The sequence below is a fragment of the Bemisia tabaci genome, chromosome 1, assembly GCF_918797505.1.
Source record: "Bemisia tabaci chromosome 1, PGI_BMITA_v3".
NCBI classification, from domain to species: Eukaryota; Metazoa; Arthropoda; class Insecta; order Hemiptera; family Aleyrodidae; genus Bemisia; species Bemisia tabaci.
The window spans coordinates 25,101,254-25,126,987 of NC_092793.1; the positions used below are offsets into that span (position 1 = coordinate 25,101,254).

A 25,734-nucleotide genomic window follows, 5' to 3' on the forward strand; every position below is an offset into this window, starting at 1 on the left:
AGGTCACTATACCGCCGAGACGATCGAAGACCTGTGACGTGCCCGCTAGTGTAATATGACATACTTTACAGGAGGAAATAAATATTTTAAACTTTGCAGGTACGGAAAACTTGGTGTAGTGCACTAAGACCAAGGCTCTAAGCATCAAAACTTTCGATGCCGTGAGGGGCCGTCCGTATAAATTACGTCACCCATCCAGGAGGGAGGGGTCATCTATAGAGGTGAGTAATGTAGGTGAAAAAGGGGGAGGGGGGTCCAAGAAAAGTGACGTCGCCGTATAGTGAGAAAATTAGTGGATTGAAGACTTTTCCCATGTACTCAGTGTTATTTTCAAGTAATTTTCACGGCATTTTAAATGTGTGATACACTAGCAGAAACGGTTTGCTACAACCCCATACCTACACAAAAAGGGGGTGGGTAAAATGGGGCTTAAAATTATATAATTGTTTTTGTAGGGGGGGGGTCTCGAGATGAGTAATATGTAGTTCCGGATTCCATTCACAAGTGGTAATGAGCATTTAAGCACATGTAATCAATATTTTACTCTAATTACAGCTAATTAGAATCGAATAAAGTGGTTTTCGTGGCGTAAAATCTGATAAGACTTTTAAGTGGAGCACATTTTTCATGCGTCCTAGACCGTATGATGTCCATGTAGTCCCTTGAAAAGGTAGCCAGAAACATGATGTGTATTAAACTTAAGCACAGCTGTGTTGAATCGCACAGTTTAACTGATGTCACAGACCTCCTATGAAGCACATGGGACTTCGAATCATCATATTACAATGTATTCTGACTATGAGAGAAGGAGGTTTAGATGTTTGAAAATATGGTGTGGCGCTAGAACAATGCTGAAAAAGTGAAGACACAAAAGAAGATAAGTAAGTAAACTTGTTTTCCTCATAATTTTGCGTCATTAATATCGAATAAATAATGAAGTTGTCAATTGAAATCGAATTTTTGATATCAGTCGTCTCAGCCATCAAGGTAAGTAAGTGCGTTAATTTGAAATTTACTTTATTTAAATGTTATGAAGGTTTGGCAAAGCCTGATTCAAAATGGACGAAAGTTAGTTATAATTGCTTCTCAGATCGATGATAATGATGTTAACGTTTCAAATCATAGCCATTGGGTAGATTTTGGGCTCTGCTTTCTAAACTAGATTTCCTTTGAAATGGTAATTTCTGTTCCGCAGAAAATCAGAAATGAGCACGAATTGATAAGGCGCGATGTCAACACCTCTGTCCCCACCTTGAAATGAAGCAGAACAGCATAAAAATAGGAAAGTTTCAAAAAATATTTGCGAAAACATAACTTATTGCACCTTAACTTGAGTGAAGTACTTTAATAGAATTTCTAGCTCCTCTTCCCATCAGAAAAAAAAGCCGAATACTGCTAGTCTTCACATGTGTGTCATTTTACGCAATCACAAATGCAATGTGGAAATTGCAGGTGATAGGTCTAATCTTACTGAAGAATGTTTACATTTTACCGGAAATCACGGTTGACTGATTGCTTCGGCATTAACTGGTTCTCTTACTAGCAGGATAGGATTTTCATCGATCGATTCGCCTTCAATCAAGAGGGTAGGCAAAACTGATCGATCCGTGATGCTAGTAATTGAAATAACTTATAATTTGCTGGAGCTGGTTTGTAAGGTGACTTTTCGACGCAAAGCGCCGACAGGGGTTGGGCCGTAGAGCCTTTGGGGAGTGAATCCCTTGGTATAACATACAATTCACTTCTACATTTCATCGGAAAATTATCGCCTCTATAGCATCATTATGTGCAATAGACACCGCTACTTTAACTATATCATCAATTTTTCGTTCCAATTTTCAGGTCACCGGACATGCAGAATCAAAAAACAAAAAAGAGCAGGCTGTTGAGAGCGAGAAGAGTGCCAACACTGTTGTGAAGACATCAGAGTTTACCGAAATACTTGGATCGAGACAGTTCGTCGATAAATCGTTGTTCCTTCGATGGTTTATCTCAGAGGGAAAAGACCTCTACATTACCGGTCCCTCGGGCCTCGGAAAAAGCACTCTCCTCAGTATGATGCGCACGTTTTTCACAGCCCAATTTCATAATGACGGCACCTATACCGACCCAAAAACCACAAAAACACGAGACTTCTTCAAAGCACCTAGCAGATTTGATGGAACCCAGACTGCCTTAAAGATTTACCAGCACGAGGACTTTTTCGAGAAGCACTTCCAACGATACTGCGTTATTTTTGTGAATCTGCACCCTTTGAAATTCATCCACGATATCAGTTCATTCGAGGCAAGACTGCTTGAAATCGTCGGCACGGTTTTTAAGAGTTTTAAAATCCCCGATCGTCCAAACTGTCGAGAGATCAAATCCTTGGTTGATGTATACGAAAACATGGGGCTGAGTCTCAGTGAATTCGATATGAGGAGAGTCGAACACGTCTCACAGTTCCTGAATGGCCTGTGGAGTTGTTTCAACAAGAAATGCATAGTTCTGATCGACGAGTACGATGCAATATTGCACGCCCTGATGTCGAGTAACGTTACCAAAACAGATTCCGGGCTCGTGTTTTGGGAGGTACACAAAGTTGTGGAAGCGCTTACCAAACACCAGGCTGTGCTTCGCGCCCTTTGCGTGGGCGTGCTGAACCTCGGAGGTGCAGTCGCCTCCTTGGCCGATCACATACCACATGTCCACTTCTTCGCCGATGAACGAATCCCACGCTATTTCGGTTTCTCGGACAGCGAAGTGGGAACACTCCTCGGTAGCTACGGCATGGCATCCGACAGAGATTCAATCGTGGAGTTCTATTCCGGATATCGGGTCATGAGCCCTCGAATCGGTCGCGTGCTCAACGCCGCCTCGATTTTGTCCTGCATCGAGAATAAAGGTAGTGGTGATTTTAACCTTTTTTTAAAAGTAGTTTTGTAAATTTTGCTCATGTTCAGCAGGAATTTATCTAATAATATTTTCATGTATCAGCAGGTAATTTATCTAATAATTATATTTGAATCAAGCATAATACATTCAAAAATAAGGAAGTTACTTTAACTATATTAACAGAAATAGTTCAAATATAGGTCTACAAATACATCTTAAAAAAGGAGAAAAAAATCGAGTGTTAACAAAGCCGAATATAAGAGAGATGTGCGCGAGCCTCGAATTTTAACTTTTTTCCCGAATCTGAGAGACACTTCATTGAAGGCATTGAGCGGAACATCGTGAATTCACGGCTTGCACCATCGCGCCTTCAATTCTGCAGATGCAACACGGACATCCATCAAGCACGAATAGTTGTATCTCTGCGCCGCCATCATCGCGCGTCGTTTCCTTTGCTCTCTTTCCATGTTTTCATTAGAGCACAAAAATCCAAACCTCCACGATCAGAGGATCGAAGCTCAGTGACCTCGGTTTGTATAGGTAGTCTGTCAAGTTAAGAGGTGTCTTTTCAGGTGTAGATTGTTTAGTACTTAAAGCAAAATAAATCTCAGTGCTACTGTTATTATTTGTGACCGTTTAACGATGAACGACCTCGTCCATAAAAAATCAAAATTGAATATTCTACCGAAGTATAGAGGAGTGTTTTACAAAATAACCTTCAAAACAGTAGAGGATAACCATGCTCGTAGTAGAAGTTTCATATTTTCAAAGTACTAGTCTAGGTAGACTTTATGCCAAATATTTTACCGAACGGAGCCCATGCAAAGGTGCAACAACGCCTCAAACCCAGAACCTCGGCATCGAAAAATAGTTATTTTCGTCGACTTTTTCGACTGTTATCACTCTTTCAGCAGATGATTCCTATGTATTTTTTTGCGTACTTTCCGTTTCTGGCCTTTTTATAGGCCTCCGATAAATTTTAAGGGGCCTTATGGCCCATTGTTGCCATTTTTGGCCCATTTTTAGGGGTTTTTTCAATTTTACACACGCAGAAATCAATTCAAACTAAGAACCGTGTACGTTTTTGAAAAGAACGCAAAAAAATGAATAAAAAATGTTCAGTGAAACTTTTTCCTACGTTGCCAAATTTTCGAGAAAATCGTCCCAAAGAGCCAAAAATGGCAAAAATTCGATAAATTGCCACGCTTAAGGTTCAAGAAAGTGGAGTACAACTTTTATATTGACGTACGTAACAGCTCTTACCTATATATACAACATATCAAATAATTATAGTTGTACCTGGATTCCCACGATGTGAAAATTGACCGGGATGTCGATTTTAGCGGCCTTTCTTTACTTGAAGGTAGCTCTTTTGAATGTTTCTCGACCTTAGTCACCCTCTATGGGTGAGTACTATATGTATTTTTCTACGTACTTTTCATATCTGGCCATAAAAATGGCTTCCTGTGAATTTTAAAAGGCGTAACGGTCCATTGTTGCCAATTTTCACCATTTTTTAGGGGTTTTTTCAAGTTTACATGTGTGAAACTTAATTTAATCTAAAAACCGTGTACATTTTCGGAAAGAACGTAAAAAAATACATAAAATGTGATTTGTAACTTTTCCCTACGTTGCCAAGTTTTCGAGAAAAATCGTCCTGAAGCGCCAAAAATGCCAAAAATTGGATTAATCATCACGTCGAAGGTTCTAGAAAGTGAATTATGACTTTCATGCGGATCGTGGGACACTTTCCCCACGCAGTTTCTGTTGTTTGGTATATTTGGCCTGTAGCAAGCATCTTGAGAACCAAGGATTATCTCGAGGTTACAGGAATAAAGAGGTGAACTGGAGTGAAGGATAAGGTAAAAGCACCTTGAGGGTCCGTTTTGTCACGTTCATCTGAGCCATTACATGTTCCTTGAGAAGCACTGCAATTTTCCATTTCCGATACGTTATTTGTAGTGAAATAAAACTAAATATTCACTTCCTGGAACCTTCGACGTGATGATTAATCCAATTTTTGGCATTTTTGGCGCTTCAGGTCATATTTTTCAATTTGGACCTTAACAAAGGTGGCATACCATGACAGTTGGCCTTTTAAAATTCACAGGAAGCATTTATAATGGCAGATATGAAAAGTACGTAGAAAAATACATATAGTATCACCCATAGAGGGTGACTAAGGTCGAGAAACATTCAAAAGAGCTACCTTCAAGTAAAGAAAGGCCGCTAAAATCGACATCCCGGTCAATTTTCACATCGTGGGAATCCAGGTACAACTATAATTTTTTGATATGTTGTATATATAGGTAAGAGCTGTTACGTACGTCAATATAAAAGTTGTACTCCACTTTCTTGAACCTTAAGCGTGGCAATTTATCGAATTTTTGCCATTTTTGGCTCTTTGGGACGATTTTTCTCGAAAATTTGGCAACGTAGGAAAAAGTTTCACTGAACATTTTTTATTCATTTTTTTGCGTTCTTTTCAAAAACGTACACGGTTCTTAGTTTGAATTGATTTCTGCGTGTGTAAAATTGAAAAAACCCCTAAAAATGGGCCAAAAATGGCAACAATGGGCCATAAGGCCCCTTAAAATTTATCGGAGGCCTATAAAAAGGCCAGAAACGGAAAGTACGCAAAAAAATACATAGGAATCATCTGCTGAAAGAGTGATAACAGTCGAAAAAGTCGACGAAAATAACTATTTTTCGATGCCAGGTTCTGGGTTTGAGGCGTTGTTGCACCTTTGCATGGGCTCCGTTCGGTAAAATATTTGGCATAAAGTCTACCTAGGACTAGTACTTTGAAAATATGAAACATTCAGCAAAATCCAGGTGGGGCCGGAAAAGGCCCAAAACATCAAACATTTGAAACCTAGAATCAGGCATTTATGAGATTCTAGCCTGCCATGAGACACGAAACTATCGGATTACTTGTATAGTGCAACCTTACGCCCTATATTGACATTAAAACAGACTAACTGTAAATCGTCGGCAGATTATTCTTTAAGACACTACACAGAGGTTTTCATCGCATTATTAAACTTAATTTTTTCGACACAACTAAATACAAATCGTTCTACCGAAAATTATGTGTTCGTGCACAGCCGTTTCTCAATTATTGGGGGACGGTCACATTTATTTAAGTCCGAGAGGACATGGTTCCTCTTGCTGATTCTGCTTGTTTTTCTCAGGCGTGAGTGACGGCTACTTCAAGGTCTCAGGGCGGGACTCCACGTTCGACGTGCTGTTTTCCGAGCCGGTGTTTGGCGAAAAAATCCTGCTGTCGGTCATGGAAAACGCGGAAATCGACATCGCACTCGAGAGAACCGGAGTAGGTGTCAACCGGATCTTGGACTTGAGTCGACAGATCAGAGAAAACGCTGAATTTGCTGCTAGCTTCAGGCTGACGGACTCTGGAATGGATTACGTCTTCCAGTATCTTCTGGAGTCCGGTTACTTCACCATCGCGAGAGGGTTAGAACTCCTCAACACGACCCGCGCAACCCCGAGGAGCGTCCGCATTAAGATCATGCCAGCAAACCTTGAAACTAAACACATCCTGTACAGGACGCTCTTTGCGAGTCAGTTTCCCTTGTATTCCTACAGGATTACACCTGAAAACATAGACGTCTTGGGGGCGGCCCTGAATAACCTCAGCGAAGCGTCGCTGCGAGAAGTGATGAAGTCAGTGCGGGAATTTTCTCAGGGCAAATCTGCAGAAGGGACTCATTTGAGGTTCCCTGTACATTGTGTGAATAGGTTAATGAGTTCGGGTAAAGTAAAAATCGTCGAGTATGAAAATGCTATCGAGGAGAATGGGAAGGTGGTCGCTTTGGCTCTTGTAAATTTGAAAAATGAGGGCGTGGTGATCCAATTAGAGCGAAATGAGACTTCCATTGATACGTTGAGTAGAATGGTTCGAGAGAAATATGGTTCTGTTTTTCACATTGGTAAATTTGCGAAAGTTAGCATCGAACGCAGAGTCCTGGTAGCTCTCCGCTGTACTTGTGTGGACCAGTGTGACATGTGTTTTACACTTGATAGTAGGAGCATTTCGAATGCAACCTGTGCGACTTATCCTGAAAATGAGTCCTTGGAAAAAAATTTATACCTGCGGAAGACTGAAATATTATAAACGTATATGTTAATTCATCTTGTACATCGCAAAGTTTTTTTCCCATTAGCACTGAGCTTTCCCACGAGTTACACACACTTGTGTAAAGAAAATCAGTGAATTCTAGACGAAAATTGGAAAAGTATCCAGATGCGACGAGCTAGTCTAGCTAATTTGAAATGAGAGCGATTGTATCGAGAGGAAGTCGGAACTCTCCTATGTATTCATTCGTTGATGGCGACAAACCGCCTTCAAATCTAATGCACGCAATTTTCATTGCACAAGGCGAGAGCACTTTATTTCTCACATGATACATTACATCATGATCAGCATTTAAACAGATAAGTGACATCGGTTTAAAAGGGAGAAAAATAGATTTCAAGTTTCAGTTCTTCATAATCTGTATAAAAAACAAATTGCGAGTCAAATTTAAGTATACTAAATTTTTCGCGGACTTGAAAATTTTGGCAGGAGAAAGTATATACACGTCAAAACGAGCTCAAAAGTATATTAAACTGATTATGCTTTTTTTTCTTCTTCTTTTTTTAATGTAACTTGATTTTCGTATGTAAAACGCTTCTTATTGTACACTTGCTCCAACGCGTGCATATCAATGTTAACATAGTAGCACCCGCGCCCGCCCTCATGTTGGTTTACGACGTTGCAAACTCGCCTTTAATATCTCTTATGTGATCGGAAAATTAGAATCAACGTCATTTTTTTGACGTCTCATTCATGTACCTTCTCCCTCGAATTTTTTTGGAATCACAGGTATTCTATGTGAAAACTTTGAGTAGTAAACTTTCTTCATTTTTCTTGGGAGAGACCAATTAATTCAAAATAAGAGGGGAAATTTCAAACATTGCAATCAAAACAGGGTTTAAATATACATAGTTTTACTTGATTTATGTTTTGAGATGTCAAACGATTCACATTGTTTTTTCCACTGCCAGTAGTCATACGCAAGTTCCTGGAAGTCATTCATAGTATTTAGGTTTAAACACTCTTTGACAGTGATGAAGTGTGACATTATGATGATGGTTTGAAAGTGAAATGTAATTTTTTCCATCTACCTCTATCTTCCTCTTGCGTTGCGTCATGAACATTTATTGAATTCCATACAATTTTTTTATTTTCACTCAAATAAGTAATTAATTTGCTCCAACTCGCGGGTAATTATTGTCACATAACAGTCCTGGTGGAGGAGGAGGAGGAGGAGGAGGAGGAGGAAGAGGAGGAGGAGGCACACGAGTATCCGATAACTTTAACCTCAATATTACGTGATAATTTGCAACGTTTCAAAATTTTTACAAGATCTTAATTTTTAAGAGGTAAACACATCAACATTGCCTTCCGATTTGTATAGAATAATCGAAAGCTAATTTTATTTACATACATACATAAGAGTCGCTCTCACAGCGCTCTCTATTGCTCTGCGACGCCTATCCGCCACAAAACTCGGTCCTCCAACGATCCATCAGAGAGTTGGCACTCCCTCATCTCTTCTAAAACTCCCTGTCGCCACCCCTTCACCGGGAGGTGCAGGTCCCCTTAGTCTCCTCCCAGGAATTCTCCTCCCTGATTTTATTCAAGGTTTCAATTCTTCGTTTACACTAAAAATACATCTCCTAGTCACGAAAAACATAATGCGTAGAATGTAAGTATTTTTTTTCTTTTTTTTATTTATTTATTTTTTTTTTAATTTTTTTTTTGCTTCAGTGTTGATGATCACGATGTGCTTTGTGCCACGCATGAATTGTAGAGCAACTATTCGTGCCTTAAATAAGTATTTTTATTATACGTACGAAGAATTGAAGGCGGTCTGTCTTTTTGGATGCACGCATTACTGCCGGCCATTGCATAGCCGAGCCGCGGGCGGCGGGGCGGATGGAGCGTTGAGTGCTTGGAGAATCGGAGCGCCTTCACTTTTATGCGTATGTAACACGAACGTCCGTGGAGCCCGAATAGTTGCATCCAGACTTTATCATGAAATTCGCTTGGTATTCGGCGCGTGCGATACCATCTGAAATATGAAGGAGCTTTGCTTATTTCTCTCACATCTTGACTTCATTCCACCTTTGCCAATTGTAAACGGAGAAAAAAACCTCGTGCGTAGGACCTGAAGTTTAGGTCATATGGATCTCTGAAGTATTCATATTGAGCATCTGAACACTTAAGGTCTAGCTGTCGAGGTTCGGATCACACATCTGAAACTTCAGTTCTTACATCTGAAGTACTTTTCAGATGTGAGAACCGAAGTTTTTCGGATGTGAGAACCGAAGTTCTCCGGATGTGAAAATCGAAGTATTTCAGACGTAAGAACTGATGTTGCAGATGTGTGATCCAAACCTCAGCAGCTGGACCTTAAGTGTTCGAATGCTCAATCCGAAAACTTCAGGGATCCATATGACATATACTTCAGGTCCCGCGCACGAAGTTTTTTTCCCCGTGTACCGATGAAAAAAGTATTATGTACATGATTGTTACCGTGACGACACTGTCAATGTTTCCTTTCGCAGTTTCGCGGAGGTAAGGAGTAAAAAAAAGTTCAGTTTTGATATTTTTTATATGTTTCATTTTTATTTTTTATCGTGCAGGAGAGATAAATAAACTTTATTTTTCTTTTGAAACTCATTCTTGTCCTAAAAGTCCAGTTTAAAAAGCCAAAACCTATGACCACTAGTCCATTTCCGGAAAAGGGGCACTTAACGGAAAATTTTAAAAAATTCCTCCTACAACAGTAAAAATAATGAGTTTAGTGTAATCAAGTTTTACCAATGGTTTTTACTCACCCCAGGCAGGGCCGGAATAAGGGGGTGGCCACATGGGCCACGGCCCATGGCGGTAAAATGTAGGGGGCGGCAAATTTTGCAATCTTTTTGAATGTAGGTCTGTATCAAAAAAAGAGAGAGAAAAATCTGATTCAGAAAATAAACTACAAACGAGCAAAGGCGACAAAATCTCTCATTTCCTAAAAGTAAAAGTATAGTAAGTAATTTCTAATTTTGTCGTCTTTTGATGATACAAGGGACAGCGCCTTATTTAAGGTAATTAGTCGAGTTAAGAGAGAAACCAAACACGCAATTTGACCTGAAGCGGAGCGGCGCAGAGAGCAATGATGACGAGGACTGAGATGAAAAAGAGAAGCCCTCGGCGTGGCGGTCGACATGAAACGCATAACGCCTACAAGACTGCACGAATACTTCACGCATTGCGTCAAACACGCTGCGGTTAGCAGCAGTCGCGTCGGCTTGAAACGCATAGCGCCTACAAGACTGCACGAATACTTCACGCATTGCGTCAAACAGTGCGGTCAGCAGCGCAGCGGTCGGCGCGGCGTGAAACGCATAGCGCATCAATACTTCACGCATTGCGCCGAACACCGTGCGGTGGGCGCGGCGGCGGAAGTTAAAATTATTAAACCACATTTATGTTTGTTCTTTCATAATTTTTTCGTTCGTTCGTTATGAAGGGAAGTTTAAGTGTCCAGGTTCCGATGTAAGTCACCATCTTTGTCAGAAAGTAATAATGAAAACTTCAAATGCGTTTTTCTCACATGCGATTTATCGGTATGTGCCCTTTTTCCGGGAAGCTCCTCGATTTTGAGTTGAAACATTCTGGTAGGTGAAACTCATAGTTGCCGCTTTTCTATCTCGATGCTACAAACATAGGACCCGTATGAGCAGAAGTACTATCATTTCGAAAAACGTCTGTTTACTTTCCAGGTTTGTTAGGTTATGCCTGCCTGTAATCATTTCTGATAAGATAGTTGAGTCGGTAATTGGTCGGTAACAGTTTCTTTTCTTTATCGCACCTATATTTTTTTAAATTTATCCTCATTAATGGTAATCAGTTCTCTCAATTTTTTTTCTCTTTCGATCAACGTCTGTACACCGGCTTTTTACTGACCCTGAAATTTTGCAGAGGAAATGGTAAGCTTTGATCAAATCAACCACATCAGTATTCAATGTGTTTTTCCTCGCCTTTTCTCCCCTTTTTATTCCGTCAATCCTATTTAAATTTTTCAGGCTATTGTCACTATCTCCTGACTGAGCAGTCTCAAAGTTATGACTTCTCTATTTATTTATATTTTCACCCCAAGATCTGCCGACTTGAGACGTAAACCTATCGTAAACTTGGAGCATCTTAGAGTGCAATGCAAAGAGGCTTGGAGGCTTTTTTCATTTTACCTGAAACATGTTTCCTCAACTCATGCTGCAAAACGAAGTTTACTCTGTTCCTAACTTACATTAAAACCTTCCAACATTTCGCATAGCTGTATTTTTATAGGTTGCCTGAACAAGCGCTTGTTTCCCCAAGTTACCTGCGTTCACTTAATGTTGGGTAGGATCGCTTTTCTTAAAGTCAGTATTTCTAGAATGGAACTCAATATGTTTTGAAATTTCATGGATCTCTGTTGTGTTTAATAACTTATGTGGGCTTTTTGGTTGATTTTACGAGTTAAAAACTATCTTAACCCGCACTTGCCGCTCGCCTATCACACATTGAGACCAAAGTCAAGTTTTGCTCACACCAACACTCAACAGCAGAGCCATCTGTATTCATTTAATAATCTGTTGAGTGGTGCAAATTTGGGGCTAATTAGAGATTGACATTTGTTCGGACAATAATTCGGGAGCTCTACCTACAAACTCTTGGATAGGCTTTAGATGAGATTAGGGATGATGTAGATACTACTCCTGTATAGAAAACGACTGCTATTACTTTTTTTCATCTGTCAATTCATCTGTCATCTAACGAAACTATTTGTTCACAGGATAAATTCTTGGAAGAAGAGCCACTGAATGGTGAAACCACCGTGAAAAAGGTATGTCAGTACCTATCAGTTTATCCTTCGACCAGGTGCTAATATCATCAACAAAATTTTGGAAGAAACCTAATCCTAGATAGTCAACAAATCTTGATTTACTTGCTTATGTGATTCAATGACTACTGGAGCGTTGATTGAACTAAAAATTGACAGCATTATCTGATACATCACATCGAGTTGGTTTCATGTAATTTCCGATAGCTGTGATGCTAGTAGAATTTTGCTTTGGCATCTCAAAAGTCTAAAGACTGTTACGTCTTATGAAAGATATACAATGCTGTCAATAATGAAAAGTCGTTTTCCATCTCTTTTAAAATTCAAACATTTTTGCTGTCACAGCACCTCTTTATAAGGTATTAAAGCATACGAAAGTCCCTTGATGTTATCCGGGGAATGTGGTTTTTCCCTACACAGTATCTCAAGTTAAATATTTTCACAAATTTTCTCGGTCAAGAGTTGGCTTATGAGAGCTCCTATCATATCTTTCAGGTGAATCTCATCCTCAAAAAATTCCAAATCATTTGCGAATTTACGCCCCCCCCCCCCCCATTTGTTTGCGAAAATCTGCCTAACTTGCGAATTTCTTTCATTTTCAGGCTGGAAGATCTGAAACCGTTGATCTGACCGATAACTCACTAGTTGTTGACATATCTGATGCCCTTAGTGAAGCTGATAAAATAAAGTTTACTGTTCATACCAAGGTATTATCTTATAGACACACCTTTGATCAGTTTTTTGTGCCTCTAGAAACATTCAGCAAATAAACAATCGTGCCGCAGTTACATCTCCATTTTTACTAGCATATCAAAGCATATTGCGAGGGCTTTGAGCCTGACAATACCATTTAAGAAGAAGAGAGGAGTCCTTATCTCTTGAAAAGTAAAATTTGTTGGAATTTGAAGATTTTGGAAAGTTTTCTCGGTGATTGACCACAGTTTTACATTCTTCTTCTTTCATTTTTCAAGAGCGTGTCCTTCAAATGCCATCAACTAGTTTAGTTAATTTTACTCAGTAGCTTATCAGCTAAAGTGTCAAAAAATATTTTGTTTTTTCATGTCTATTTTTCAGCACAAGCAGAGGTGCAAAAACTTCCTGACCACAAGCCCATACGAGGCGTGATGGGTAATGTGTAAAAATGGGAAGGCCAGTCAAAGTTGGTTTTTTTTGCAGAGTTACGCAAGCAATCATGTGTATCCCGTAACAACACAGCAATTATCACTTACAGAGTCTTGAAACAGTCAAAATTCCCAAGGAAAAAGAAATTTTTAAAATGATAAAGCCAAGAACTTTCTACATCCCTGAGTCTAACTATCGTGAGGAGAAAGAGAGGTGCAGATTTGTTTCTTATAAGAAACCATGCTTCAAAGAATAAATTGTTCCCTCCGCGGTTCAACCCTATTTGTAAATATTTCTTCATGAAAGCTGCTTGATTCTTTTTTCACTTTTTATCTTGTCCTTATTTTTTACCCATTTCTTACAGACTACACTGCCAGACTTTGCAAAAACTGAATTCACGGCAACTCGTCAGCATGAGGAGTTTGTATGGCTTCATGATCGATTTGAGGAAAATGAAGAATATGCTGGCTACATAGTAAGTTATATTGGTTTTCTCAATCTCAACAGTTTCACCTTTGAACTTATTCACCGTTTAATCTCACTTTATACTCTTATTAAAGGAACTGTAAAATAAAATTCAAATTTTTACACGCCAGCCTCTAGTAATGAAACAAGGCAAAAGCAAAAAACAAAATATTGAAGAACAGGAAATGAGGCTGAAAACTGGCGACTTAAGAGGTGAATTCTTGTGTGCAACAACCATTGTAAGAACTGTGTCCAAGTGTCTCTCTTTTCTTGGAATTGATGTGACTTGACTGGATATTTTCTGATCAAATTTTAAAGCAGTAATGCTCATGCCACCACAGCACTTCCAGAAAGCGCCCCAGTGACAAAATTTAAAGATTTTGCCAAAATCTGTTTGGGAATAAGGTCAAAATTTCAAAGGAATAAAGCAGGAGACATTTCAACCTGTTACTCAGTCATTATCAGTTGATGATTCAATTATATAATGCTAGAAATTAAAACCTGGAACCATATTTCCGGTAGGGCTCTAGACAAGAAAAAGAGCTTATATTAAAATAATTTTAAATCAAATTGTTGAACGGAATGGAAGAACAAAAATCTAGGTCAGTGCCACGAATTTCACCAAAAAAATAAATTTTCCATTTGTAATATCCGTTCATTCAGAAAGCCATATGTAGTTTGCCTCTGCTGCTCAGTGTTTATATAATATACTGCACTGAAAATAATTCATAGATTATGAAAAATTGTATTGTTTCAAACTTGCAGTTTGCATGGTTTCCGTCAAGAATTTCAACTATTTTCTAGTGAAGAATAGCTGATACGTATTGTGATTTTTCTTTAGATTCCACCAGCTCCACCTCGACCTGATTTTGGCGCCTCCAGAGAAAAGCTTCACAAGCTTAGCGAAGGAGAAGGGACCATGACCAAAGAAGAACATGAAAAAATGAAGCGGGAGCTTGAAGCGTCAGTATTTCATTTCATTCTATTATCCACCTTGCATAATTACCAACAATTTCTTTTACTTAATGAATGATAAGCTATATTGACTTGTTTTTCGTTTGTGGCTTATCTAAATACAAGAGAGGGTCAAAATATATCTTATATTTATGAAGTAGATTTCATTTTTTAAAAATTTTAATATTCTAGGTGTAGATACTTCCTTTGAATTATTCAGCGTTGTTATTTAACCATATTAGTAGATCTTACCAATTCACCTCAGTGAATATTAAGACTCTTAAAAGTTGTATTGAATCACAGTTCCCCCAGAAATAGAGAAAAATTGAGAGAAATACAATTAAAATAATCTGCTAGCATTAGTACCCCATAAATTCCTGTTTGTGGTATGGCATTAAAAGCTCTCAGGTCCAACTAAAGATCTTAAGAGGAAGAACGTCATTATAGGTGTCTATTTGCCTAGCAGCAGGAGACTTTCCACAACGTTGAATAGGACAAATGATAGCAATTTTTCTGTTTCTAGTACTCTTAATTCACATTTTCAGAACAACTCTCATTGTTCTTATAAGATGTTCATGAAAGATACTGTTACAATATGCTGAACACAGAAGAAAGCAATTTGATGGTAAATTTGCATAAGCGTGTTTATTGATTGCAGTGTCTAAAAATTGCTACCTCTGCTCTATTCTTTAATAGGAGACTAAACCAGCATCATGGCATGAAATGTTTATTGATACTCCTCTCATAAACAAGAAGAATCACAGAAGTTTTCAATAAATGACGTTGAGTAGTTTTCTATTCAGAAACTAAAGTCAGCAATGCCAAAAAAAAGATATAAGTTTCTGCAGTTTCATTGTCGAATCGTCATTTATGTCATTTACTCTCACCCACAGAGGTATTTGTAAGTACGTGTTTGAAAATTGAAAGTGTCCAGATAGAAGTAGTCCCGCTGATCTAACATCTCTTCCTGCTCGGTTGTAATTTGAGTTCCCTTTTCTGATTTACAGCGAATACCTGGCAACATTCAAGAAAACAGTAGCAATGCATGAAGTATTCTTATGTCGTCTAGCTCAACATCCAGTCTTCCGCAATGATCATAACTTCAGGGTATTCCTGGAGTACGAGGCTGATCTAGCTGTCCGAATGAAAAATAAATATGAAAAGCTTGAGGTAAATTTTAAAAATAAGCAGTTCTGCTGATCCATGTCAAATGTAGGGTGTCTAGCAACCAAGAAAACTTGGAAAGTCAGGGAAATGAAAATGGTTAGGGAGAGAAAACGCACAACCTGGAGAGTCGTAAACTACCATGCAACATTGTGATTTTTCATCTAAATTCCCAGCACCTCAATTTTCAGCACTACAGAGCTCTCTCTACGTGTTCAGTAAATTTTTCCCTTAGCTTTAAGTATAAGCCCCTTCCAATTCCGCAATGGTACTTTGCACTGACCTTTGTTTATTTTGTGTTTCTTTTGATCAGGAAAAAAAGGTCAAGGGAAAGTTAAAAGGGATCATCCAAGGGTTAGTTGGGACGCCATATTTCTCTGTACATTCTTTGTTCTTCAAATCCTTCTTGCTCCTTTATACATTCGATGACCATACGATTGAAAGTATAACAATTAGGCTGTTTTAATCACTTAAGGGGGGCATCGATAACCTCTATTTTTCTAACACTGAAAAAACAAACATAATCAAAGTGAAATAATAATCTTTGAAAACAGTCAAATTATAGATTCACAGAAAATATTGATCATCCTTGAATGTACAGTAGAATCCTGGCTATTTGTGGTTTGGATTTTCTGCAATTATCAAATTGTTATTTTGTTTTCTTGGATAAAAAGAGGGTGAAAGAGGTGGTGAAACATATAATAAAAATCTTGACGATCAAAGGTAATTTGATCTCTTTCCTCAAACTACTTTTTTCCCCAATTTTCCAGGCGGTCATAACTCAAGCTTTGTACTTCTTATAAAAAAAAACTACCTATTATAAGGTACGTTCTCAGTTCTTAAGGTAAGATTATGTGCAGTACCTCTGGTCCCAATCACCGAGGATAACCGGAGTTCTACTGTAATTAGTTGTCAGAGTAGATTGCAATTCAGTCATTAGATATTTGATAATATATCAAACAAATTTAATGTATTTATTGTTTTTTCCAGGATTGGGTGAAATCAATATCCAAAACAACTGATGAATTTCTTGCCTCAGCTACTGTAAAAGATATCTACGAATTCTTTGATACAGAGAAAAACTTCTTAATCACTTACCACTCACATTTAAAAGATGCTGTAGCCAAAGCTGATAGAATGACCAACAAACACAAAGGTAGTAGCTAAAGTTATGAAAATCATTAATACTCTACATTAATGAAGTTAAGGAATTTTCAAAAAATAAATGGCCTTACCATGGTTTCAAACTCGGACCCAAAAGTGCGATAATAGGCATTACCTGCATGGAATTCGTTTTATACAAAAAAAATAAACTTTACAAAATCTGAGTGGGTTAGTCTCAGCAGTGGCACATGAATAAAAAAGTGGGAAAACTTGAAAGTTATGAAATTGTTTTTTGCTCTTCAGCAGTGCACCAGCAGTGCTCAGTTGGACCCAGTGTAACAGAATTGCACTGAGTCGTATTAAGTTTGAACTGAGGTGAGATTGAAAGAGGAGAATACATAGGATGTTCTAAGTTTTATCCCTCATAAGACTGAATGTCAAACACTAAGTTTCAAAACTAATTTCATGTTGAAATATTTTTTCTGGGCTTTGAATGTTTGACAGGAGAATTCAAAACCACCCCTAACTATATGTATATTTTTCTGAGTGAGACTTGGTGTGCTTTTATTCAACTCGGTCCAGTTTTCCTGAGCTCCTCATTGATTTTTACTTATTTCTTTCTTTTAAAACTAGTGCTTTATTTATATAATAATATTTAGGTACTATCTTGTTTAACTTATATTATTTGTTATTCAATGTTTATTGAGGCTTGCCTCATCTAATGCTTTCCTAGCAATCATTCACAGGCATAAGAGAAGTGTGTACAGCGCAACAAACATAACTCAAAAATAATAGTTTGTAAACTTATAAGAACCTTAGTAACTCTCAGCCGTCTTTACGGCAGTATAATATAACTACAAAATGATTTGCCATGATGAAAAGCCAGGCCATCTCCAAGAAACATGTGCCAATTGTACATCCGTACATCAAATTTTTTGTCTCTACATATTCTGCTGATAAAAGTCACCTTGCCAGGAAATCGCTTGTCCATGACATAATGATAAGATTCTCTGTCAGAATAAAATTTTAAGAAGCTTTTGCTGCTCGATTTTTATTTCAGATGTAGCGGACTCCTACATGAAAATTACCTCTGCACTGGTATGCCTAGCAACCACTGAGCACCGAGATCTGGATAAGTTCCTAAATAAGCTTGCTGAAACATTTGAAACTGCCAGAGTAAGCAAAATCCATCTGTTTTTAATGAACCGTTAGTTTGCAAATATAATGCTGAAATTACTGAAGCCAAAGGGACATCCACTCTGATTTTTTATAAAAAGGTTTCCCAGAATTTTGTAAAAACATGAAGAAGGGACAGTTATTTCCTTTATCACAAGGCACACACAAGTTTATCACACGGCTCACAATGGAATAGTAGTTGAAAATATGTGTACATGCTTTAGGCAAGCAAAGTGTCAATCAGTGTTATTAATAACATTTTGATAGGGAGACTACAAAATCATGTTTTGGTTTGTAATATTGCAAAATTATGATGAGCAGAATTGGAAAACTTCTCTAAGGCGTAACTCTTTTAATACGTTCTTAAAGTTTAGTTTATGTTTGCAATTTGTTCTGTATTTAATTTTTACCAAAATAATTCATTTTTAGAAAGTCGAGCGGATCGTAGCTTCAGATGAAGATCTGAAGTTGTCAGACACATTACGCTATTACATGGGTGACTCATTTGCTGCTAAGCGACTGCTCTACCGACGACTGAGGTGCCTAGCCAATTATGAAAATGCCAACCGCAATCTGGAGAAAGCTCGCGTGAAAAACAAAGATGTTCATGCTGTAAGTTTTTCTTTTAGGTCAAAACTTTTAAGTTTCAGAATAGATTTCTACATTTGCTTTGCATGCTCATCCGTTGAATTTATTTTATTGACTTATTGAAAATTTATCTTTTCCCATGGGAGAAAAAAGAAGGATTCTTGGTGGGAAATGAGTTGTGTTTTAAAAGGGAGTAAGAATAGTTAGAATGAAGAGCCCAGGTGAAAAGACCATACACTGACTTTGGGGCCATTCATAAAATACATAATGCTCCTGGAGATGGATCAAGGAGTGCTCTCTGCTCTGTTTTTACGTGTTGAAAGACTAAGATCTACGTCTCATAAACGTTAGAAAGGAGGTTAAAGAGGGTGTGGAAAAATCTGAAATTTAACGCTATGTAATTGATGAGAAGCCCCTATGCTGCAGGTCAATGAAACTTTTGATCTTGCAATATTTTTATGGAGACATGAATTTGGTGAAAATTTGTTTATAGGGATGTAATGTTTTGACTGTTCATCTTTTTTTTTACTTTTGAGCAGATTTAATGGAAAGCAGCCTAACTGCGTTTCATGTTGCCCAATTTCCTCTCAAATTTTATGTTCTAAACAGCGAACCAAGACAGAGAATTCATCTAAACTCTCTGTACATTACACTTGGCTTATTTAAAATGATGAGCACAAACTTTTAACAATTTTTCACAATTTTCAAGAATGATGATCATTTTTTTATTGAAAAAATAAAACATGAAAGGAACCTAGGTAACACCTAATATATTTAAATATTCTTGTAATGAAACGTCAATTTTCTCCTTTAGGCGCGTTACTATTGTCTGTTTTGGTAGTGATAAAATTAGCAAAATTGTAGATTGCACTCTGAGATGGCGTTTGTGCAAAATGTAGAAGTTTCCCTAAAGCTACGAAAATGTTCACAGTTGATTGCATGAACTTATATCACCACTTAACTTATGTCCACTTTTGAACTAATGCTGTCATTTGACGTTGCTTATTATTTCAATAATTTTCATATCGTTAGTGTAATCATAGTGTATATTTTATGTACAAAATTTGTTTGTTTTGCAACAATGGAAGGCTCCTGAAGTGACGGAAGTAAGTGAATTTTGTCCAAATTCATAATTTTTAAAATTTGCCAGAAGATGCTCATAATTTAGGCCAGTGAAGTTCTACTCTAAAATTCTAAAAATTTTATGACCAGACTATCTGCCGCCAAAATCATCTCAATTCAAAATCTGCTATTTTCAGTAATTCTCTCTTGATGTAACATCCTTAGGATCATTACTGATCACTTGATTCCCATCTTCCCATGTGCCATTTGGTCAGTGGAAAGCAAACTCTGGAACACTTTTTTTCTAATTTTGCTGGTGGAGATGGCACCATTACTGTTAGCTGTACTGCTGATAAAAAATTTTCCCTTCTTCTTGCTACATTTCCAAGTACTAAGTATCTCTAATGCTCAAGAGCGTCTGTTTTTATTTGTTTATTCTTGTTCAAATGTTCATTTCCGTTCCAAAGTTTCTTTTTTCATTTGGCTTCCCCATCCTCAAAAGTGATTTTTGGAAGTGAAAATTAACTACTCCTTGTTTCTAACAAATTTGAACAACCAGACTTATTTTAGTGCTCTATCAATTTGTTCATCCCATTCCATATCATCTTATTTCTGCTGGTTTGAAGGGGCACCGACGTTGACCAGAGAAACAATTCACTTACAATTAAACCGATGGGCTTGTATCGAAACTTTATATCTCCATTGCGATCTTTCAAAATTTCCTCCCTCATTTTAGTTTTTTTGAAGAGAAAAAAGCTAACTTTATAGCTTGAAAGTTTTATAAAATATTTAGCTAGCTGAGAAGAAAAATCCAAGAAGCTCTCAAGAAATTTCGTTGACTAGTTCTCCAAAGAAGGAATAAAGTATGTCAATGAGTCTGCCATGTTGCAAATGGAGATACATGTTTTGCACTTTGACCATCGAAATATTTCTGATTTTCACAAAAAATCAATTCAAGTCAAATTCACCACAATACTAGAGTCCCTTTATACCCAGAGTAACGACAACTCGATTATCAGCTGACTGGCAGCCGACCTTGGCTGGCCATGGAGGCCGAAACTAGTGCACTCAAACGAACGATATTGAGGGATAAGGATCAGGAATCCTGCGATGTCTGTCACACAGAAACAACAACATCAACAAATTGATCAATTAAAAAGAAAATGAGATTGGTTTGTGAATAATTTCTTAATCTATTTTCATTTTGGACCGATGGAAATAACAATTTACTCTTGATAAACCACAATTAGGTAATATTTTCATTATTCTTGTTCACATACGAGGTACCGCCATCTTGGTGCACTAGTTTCGGCCTCCATGAGCGAGAACCAATCAGAATTGGATTTTTTTTTAGGCCACTTTCAGCCCAATCCTGGCCCAACCAAAAGTGAGTTGTCGTAACTCTGGGTATAAAGGGACTCTACACAATACAGGCTATGATTGTGTGCAGTCCTTATTATCTTCCTGAAAATGCGAAGTCCTGATCATGAGTTTTTGTAGAGATCGAAAACAGTCTCTGGAATCAAAGATTGACTCACACCAATGAGCGCTGATCCAGAGTAATTTGTGCAAGCTAGTCAAACTCATCTGTGGATAGCCAAGTCCCTCTCAGCTACCTTTATACCATAACTAGTCGTGATTAGCTCGCTTTGCGAGCTGACACGTCTAGCCGGGGAGTGCCCCTGGACCCCAGTTCTACGCTTCGCGGCGAACTTGCGACTCGCTCCGCGAGCCGCCACCGCCCCGCACAGTTTTTAACATTGCTGAGGAGACAACATCTATGTCTTAATCTTCTTTTTCCCCAAGTTTTACAGAAATTGATGTTCCAGGAGTCCGGACCGCGTTTTCGTGCGGGGCCGCCATCTTGGATTTGGAAATGTTGAAAATCTGACCAAAAATGCGAGTTTCCCGTCGAAATACACCTCCTAATACCGAATTTCACAAAAATCGATGGATCGGAAGCCAAGATAGCAATTTAGACCACGTTCGACATCTTGGATTTTTGAATTTTGAAAATCGGACCTTAAATTCTAATTTCTCGTCGAAATATACCCCCTAATACCGAATTTCACAAAAATCGATCAAACAGGAGCCGACTTAGCATTTTAGGCCACGGCCGCCATCTTGGATTTGGAAATTTTGAAAATCTGACCAAAAATTCGAGTTTCTCGTCGAAAAATACCTGTGGATACCGAGTTTCACGAAAATCGATAGAACAGGAGGCGACTTAGCATTTTAGGCCACGGCCGCCATCTTTTGGATTTGGAAATTTTGAAAATCTGACCAAAAATTCGAGTTTCTCGTCGTAAAATACCCCTGAATACCGAGTTTCACGAAAATCGATATAACAGGAGCCGACTTAGCATTTTAGGCCACGGCCGCCATCTTGGATTTGGATACCGAGTTTCACGAAAATCGATCAAACAGGAGCCAACTTAGCATTTTAGGCCACGGCCGCCATCTTGGATTTTGAGATTTTGAAAATCCGACCAAAAATTCGAGATCCCCCGAGAAAAATACCCCCGCTTACCTATTTCCACAAACATTCGTCGAAAAATACTTCCTAAAACCTTAAATTTCGTCTATAAGGCAGTGACGTCACGCAACAGGATTGAACCTGTTCGGCGCGATGCGCGTAAACAACCGCGTATCTCCAATGTAATACTATATGGAGAAATAACTTTTCGCTCTTGCGGGCATCCGAGGCAGCGGATTTGAATGGGAATAATTTTAATCAACTCCTCATTACAATAGCTAAGCGTGTACCAATTTTAAAGGAAATCGCTTCGGCCAATTTTTATCTAGGGGGGGCATAGTGAGTGGGAACAGCAGCTTTATATAGAGTAATATTTTCAATGGACATCTGTTTTCGAAATATTGACCTCAGACTAGCGCTTTTGGGGGGGTTCAGATTTTTCAGGAGACGCCATACTTGCTTGAAGTGTAGTTCTTTAATTTTCGTACAGATTAACGCTACATCACTAAAGACCGATTTCAACAGAAACGCCTCAAGTTGCATTTTGGAGAAAAGTGAGACAGGAGTAGTTTTGAATTTAACTAGTTGTAAATATTCTCCTAACAGAAATTCAAAGCTGAGAAAAAATAGTTTGAAGCTGGAAACAGTCTACAAACTTTGTCTTCGAAATTGAGCCCTTTGGAGGAGTAAAACCTCAAACCCCTCTCTCTACTAAGCCTGGTCCATATTTGCTTCATTGAATTTTCTCCCTCTTTTTTACGTCAGGTTGATTATTAACAAGTATTATTTTTCAGGCTCAAGAGGCGCAAAGGCAAGCTTGTGAGAAATTTGAACTCATGTCTGACAAAGGAAAAGAAGGTAATATTTACTATCTATGAATTTCATTAAATCATATCTCATTATTTATTATGATTTATCAACACATGAACAAGACTTTGATTCGACAAATATTGTAGATAGAACTGTAACAAGTACAGTAATACCCTAACCAGCCGACTAAATAATATAGAAATATATAATTTAATGCTTAAATTCAGTCCCTGTCTAATGTCTAGTGGTCCATTTATTTCGCAAAAACCAGCAACTATAGAACGGTGAATGTATTTATGTCTGACACTCAACAAAAAATGTTGAAAATTGATACAATTTGTAATTACAGTATTCTTTCGTAGAAAAATAGCAGAAACTTATAGAAAATTACTAGATTTAGATACTAGATTCACATGATGTGAAAGGAATAGTAATCTTAATATAGCAGCCTGATTGTTGAAATTTTGGTCGGCACAACAAGAATCGACAATTGATACATTACATGAGGCAGATAGGGCTATGTCTTGTCTCATCTTGCCGATAAAGCCGGTTAAAGTTTCAACAAGCGGGCTGCAGGACTATTTAAACTCATGTTTAACTCAGAAAAATGAAACTGCATGGCAACTTTTTGAAAAGACTTGAAAATGCAGTACCTAGTATCCACAAAAAAATGGTATTGTTTGCCATTGGAGTTATGTATCATGATTCTTTTTTATCTTCTTTCAACTCCTGGCTAATGTTTTTTTTCAGAGCTTCAAGATTTCAAAGCAAGGAGAGTCATCGCATTCCGAAAGAATTTGATAGAATTAGCTGAATTAGAAATCAAGCATGCCAAAGTAAGCACTTAAACTGTTAATTTTCAATCCTCGATAAATTCGTCAGAGAAAATCTCTGTACACGAAATTGCATTCTTTAAAATCCTATGAATTTGTGACTCTACTTCCTCCATATTTTGATAACCTAATATAAGCATGAAGATTGAAATTTGATGCCCAAAAGATTTAATTTTGTCCATGAAGAGAACCCTATGGTCCTGGTCCCCCCTTTATCCACAGGAATTAGCGTGGCAGTTAATGTGTTGGCAGTCTGAAGTTTGCTGTTTAAAAAGAATAGTCTTGAAAAAAGCTGTTTCACTTTTAGTCCTCAATGCTTTGAGGCTCTAAGTTATACAATTAAAACACAGCTTTACGACCTGTATGAATGCAAGAATTAACCCACATCTGCCAGTGACAAATTCTCCTAGATGCTGAAGAAAGTTTATGTCAAAATCTCAAATCCAAATTTTCAACTGAACCCAGCAAGAAATTTTTGCAACAAATTTCTCCCAGAAGATTTTTTTCCAAGCAGTACTGAAATTTCTTTTCCCCATGCGAGTTACAATTTTTTATTCCAAGTTTATGAGCTAGTGTTCAAGTCAAGATATTTACCTATATTTCATAGTCATAATATTTCATATGAACTGTCCTCTATGTAACTGTATTTTTCTAACAATTTTTGTTTTGTTTTTTAGACCCAAGTGCAACTGTTCAAGAACACCTTATCATTTTTGAGAAATGAACCAGCTCTCAAAGAATCTGGCGACAACTAACTTTGCTCTTCAAGTCTAACTCAGCCATCTTCTGTTGCGGACTAAAAGTTTCTGAAAAGTGCCTAACTGTAGTTATTTAAAGTTGCAATGTTTGCATTTCGAACTAAACCAATGCGCTTTGAGCCGGGCAATCATCAGTATCTGAGCCCTCCAGTTTATTCCAGAAACAATCTGTCAGCCTTTTTTTAACCGTACTACATTTATGTCCTTATTATTTTGTATACCTTTTATTTTTATCTTTACATGCCGAAGGAAGCTTGGTAATTTCATTCCAAGACCTGATATGAGGATTTAAGTGAGTGTAAAGGACCAAAATTCCACCATTACATCTGAGTATCAATTTTGAGGAGTGGAATGGTAAGGTAGTTTAATCAAACATTCTCAGCAGATGATATTGAATCTGCCTGATGGATAGTTTAAAAATTGATAGACCAAGCAAAAAAGTTATGAAGCAAACATATGAAAAATCACATTTTCAATTTTTTTTTTTTCTTTGGAAAATACTAGTGCTGGACAAAACTTCTTTCAATCACTTAGATAAGAATGAGATAGCCTTTCTTCCTTCACTCATCCATCTGAGTTAAGATAAGACATCTTCTCCTAACTAAAACATAGTATGGCACATCAGTGTTGCATCATCAAAACTTTCAATCACTTATCTTTGATTATTTTTAATGATGAATAAAAAAACGTTTAACGTATAAGAAAAAGCTATGATCGCCGCTATGACTTCCCTTTGTTCTGTGGTTATTTTTTCGTGCAAATATATTATAGTTATGTTATTGAGTATTGTTTATTGTTAGTATTATTTTCGTTATGGGCTCATTCATCCTGAGTTCCAGTTTTGCACCAAAAAAATCTGAACTTGACTAAATCTTCGATTTCATGGAGCAGAAGTTTTCTCAGGTTTACTTTTTTTCTTCTATAAGTTGGACCAAAATAAGAGACAACACCCTCTCTAAAAATTCATCATGGTACATTCATGCTCTCATTTCTAGTATGAATGATCAGTCAAAGAAAGGAGCCATCTCTGCTGCCAGGCTCTCAAGACTTGAAAAACATTGTACATTAAAGTGAGGTTAAAACTGCATGTTTCTACTCATCAAAAGAAAAAGAATTTTGAAAAGTTCAATATTTTCTTCGTCTATTTTTTTCATCTTGAAGTTCCATATGAGCCCAGTTACCACTGACTGGTAGTATTCCAATTGATCTGGCTCCTTCCTTGAGTCCTGCTACCTTACAATGTATTATTACTGTATACACGTATCGTTAATTTGTAAATGTGTATCTATCTGTATTCTTGTACGTATGTAGGTAAGGCTATACTTACTTTATTGTTGCATTTAAATTTGCCTATTTATATTTTATTACTTCCATTTAAATAAATGATTCTTGAAGTGTTACTCCGT

General features: G+C 37.6%; 2 protein-coding genes across 4 annotated transcripts; both read left to right on the forward strand.

The window, feature by feature from the left end:
* Positions 1-557: 557 nt before the first annotated feature.
* Positions 558-7,036, forward strand: LOC109041338 (uncharacterized). Of its 2 annotated transcripts, none has more exons than XM_019057670.2 (3): positions 558-987; positions 1,843-2,884; positions 6,069-7,036. In XM_019057670.2, the coding sequence occupies exons 1-3, from the start codon at positions 934-936 to the stop codon at positions 7,010-7,012; spliced, it is 2,040 nt and encodes a 679-aa protein (XP_018913215.2). In that variant the 5' UTR covers positions 558-933; the 3' UTR covers positions 7,013-7,036. The 2 variants fall into 2 exon arrangements, with proteins under 2 accessions (XP_018913215.2, XP_018913216.2); XM_019057671.2 differs by having other exon boundaries at positions 563-881.
* Positions 7,037-10,708: 3,672 nt separating this feature from the next.
* Snx6 (sorting nexin 6) lies at positions 10,709-25,728 on the forward strand. Of its 2 annotated transcripts, XM_019057543.2 has the most exons (12): positions 10,709-10,923; positions 11,769-11,819; positions 12,419-12,523; positions 13,303-13,413; positions 14,245-14,366; positions 15,365-15,527; positions 16,512-16,677; positions 17,686-17,801; positions 18,231-18,413; positions 22,722-22,785; positions 23,488-23,573; positions 24,248-25,728. In XM_019057543.2, the coding sequence occupies exons 1-12, from the start codon at positions 10,921-10,923 to the stop codon at positions 24,323-24,325; spliced, it is 1,248 nt and encodes a 415-aa protein (XP_018913088.1). In that variant the 5' UTR covers positions 10,709-10,920; the 3' UTR covers positions 24,326-25,728. The 2 variants fall into 2 exon arrangements, with proteins under 2 accessions (XP_018913088.1, XP_018913089.1); XM_019057544.2 differs by lacking the exons at positions 22,722-22,785; positions 23,488-23,573; positions 24,248-25,728 and adding an exon at positions 19,478-19,537.
* Positions 25,729-25,734: the final 6 nt, after the last annotated feature.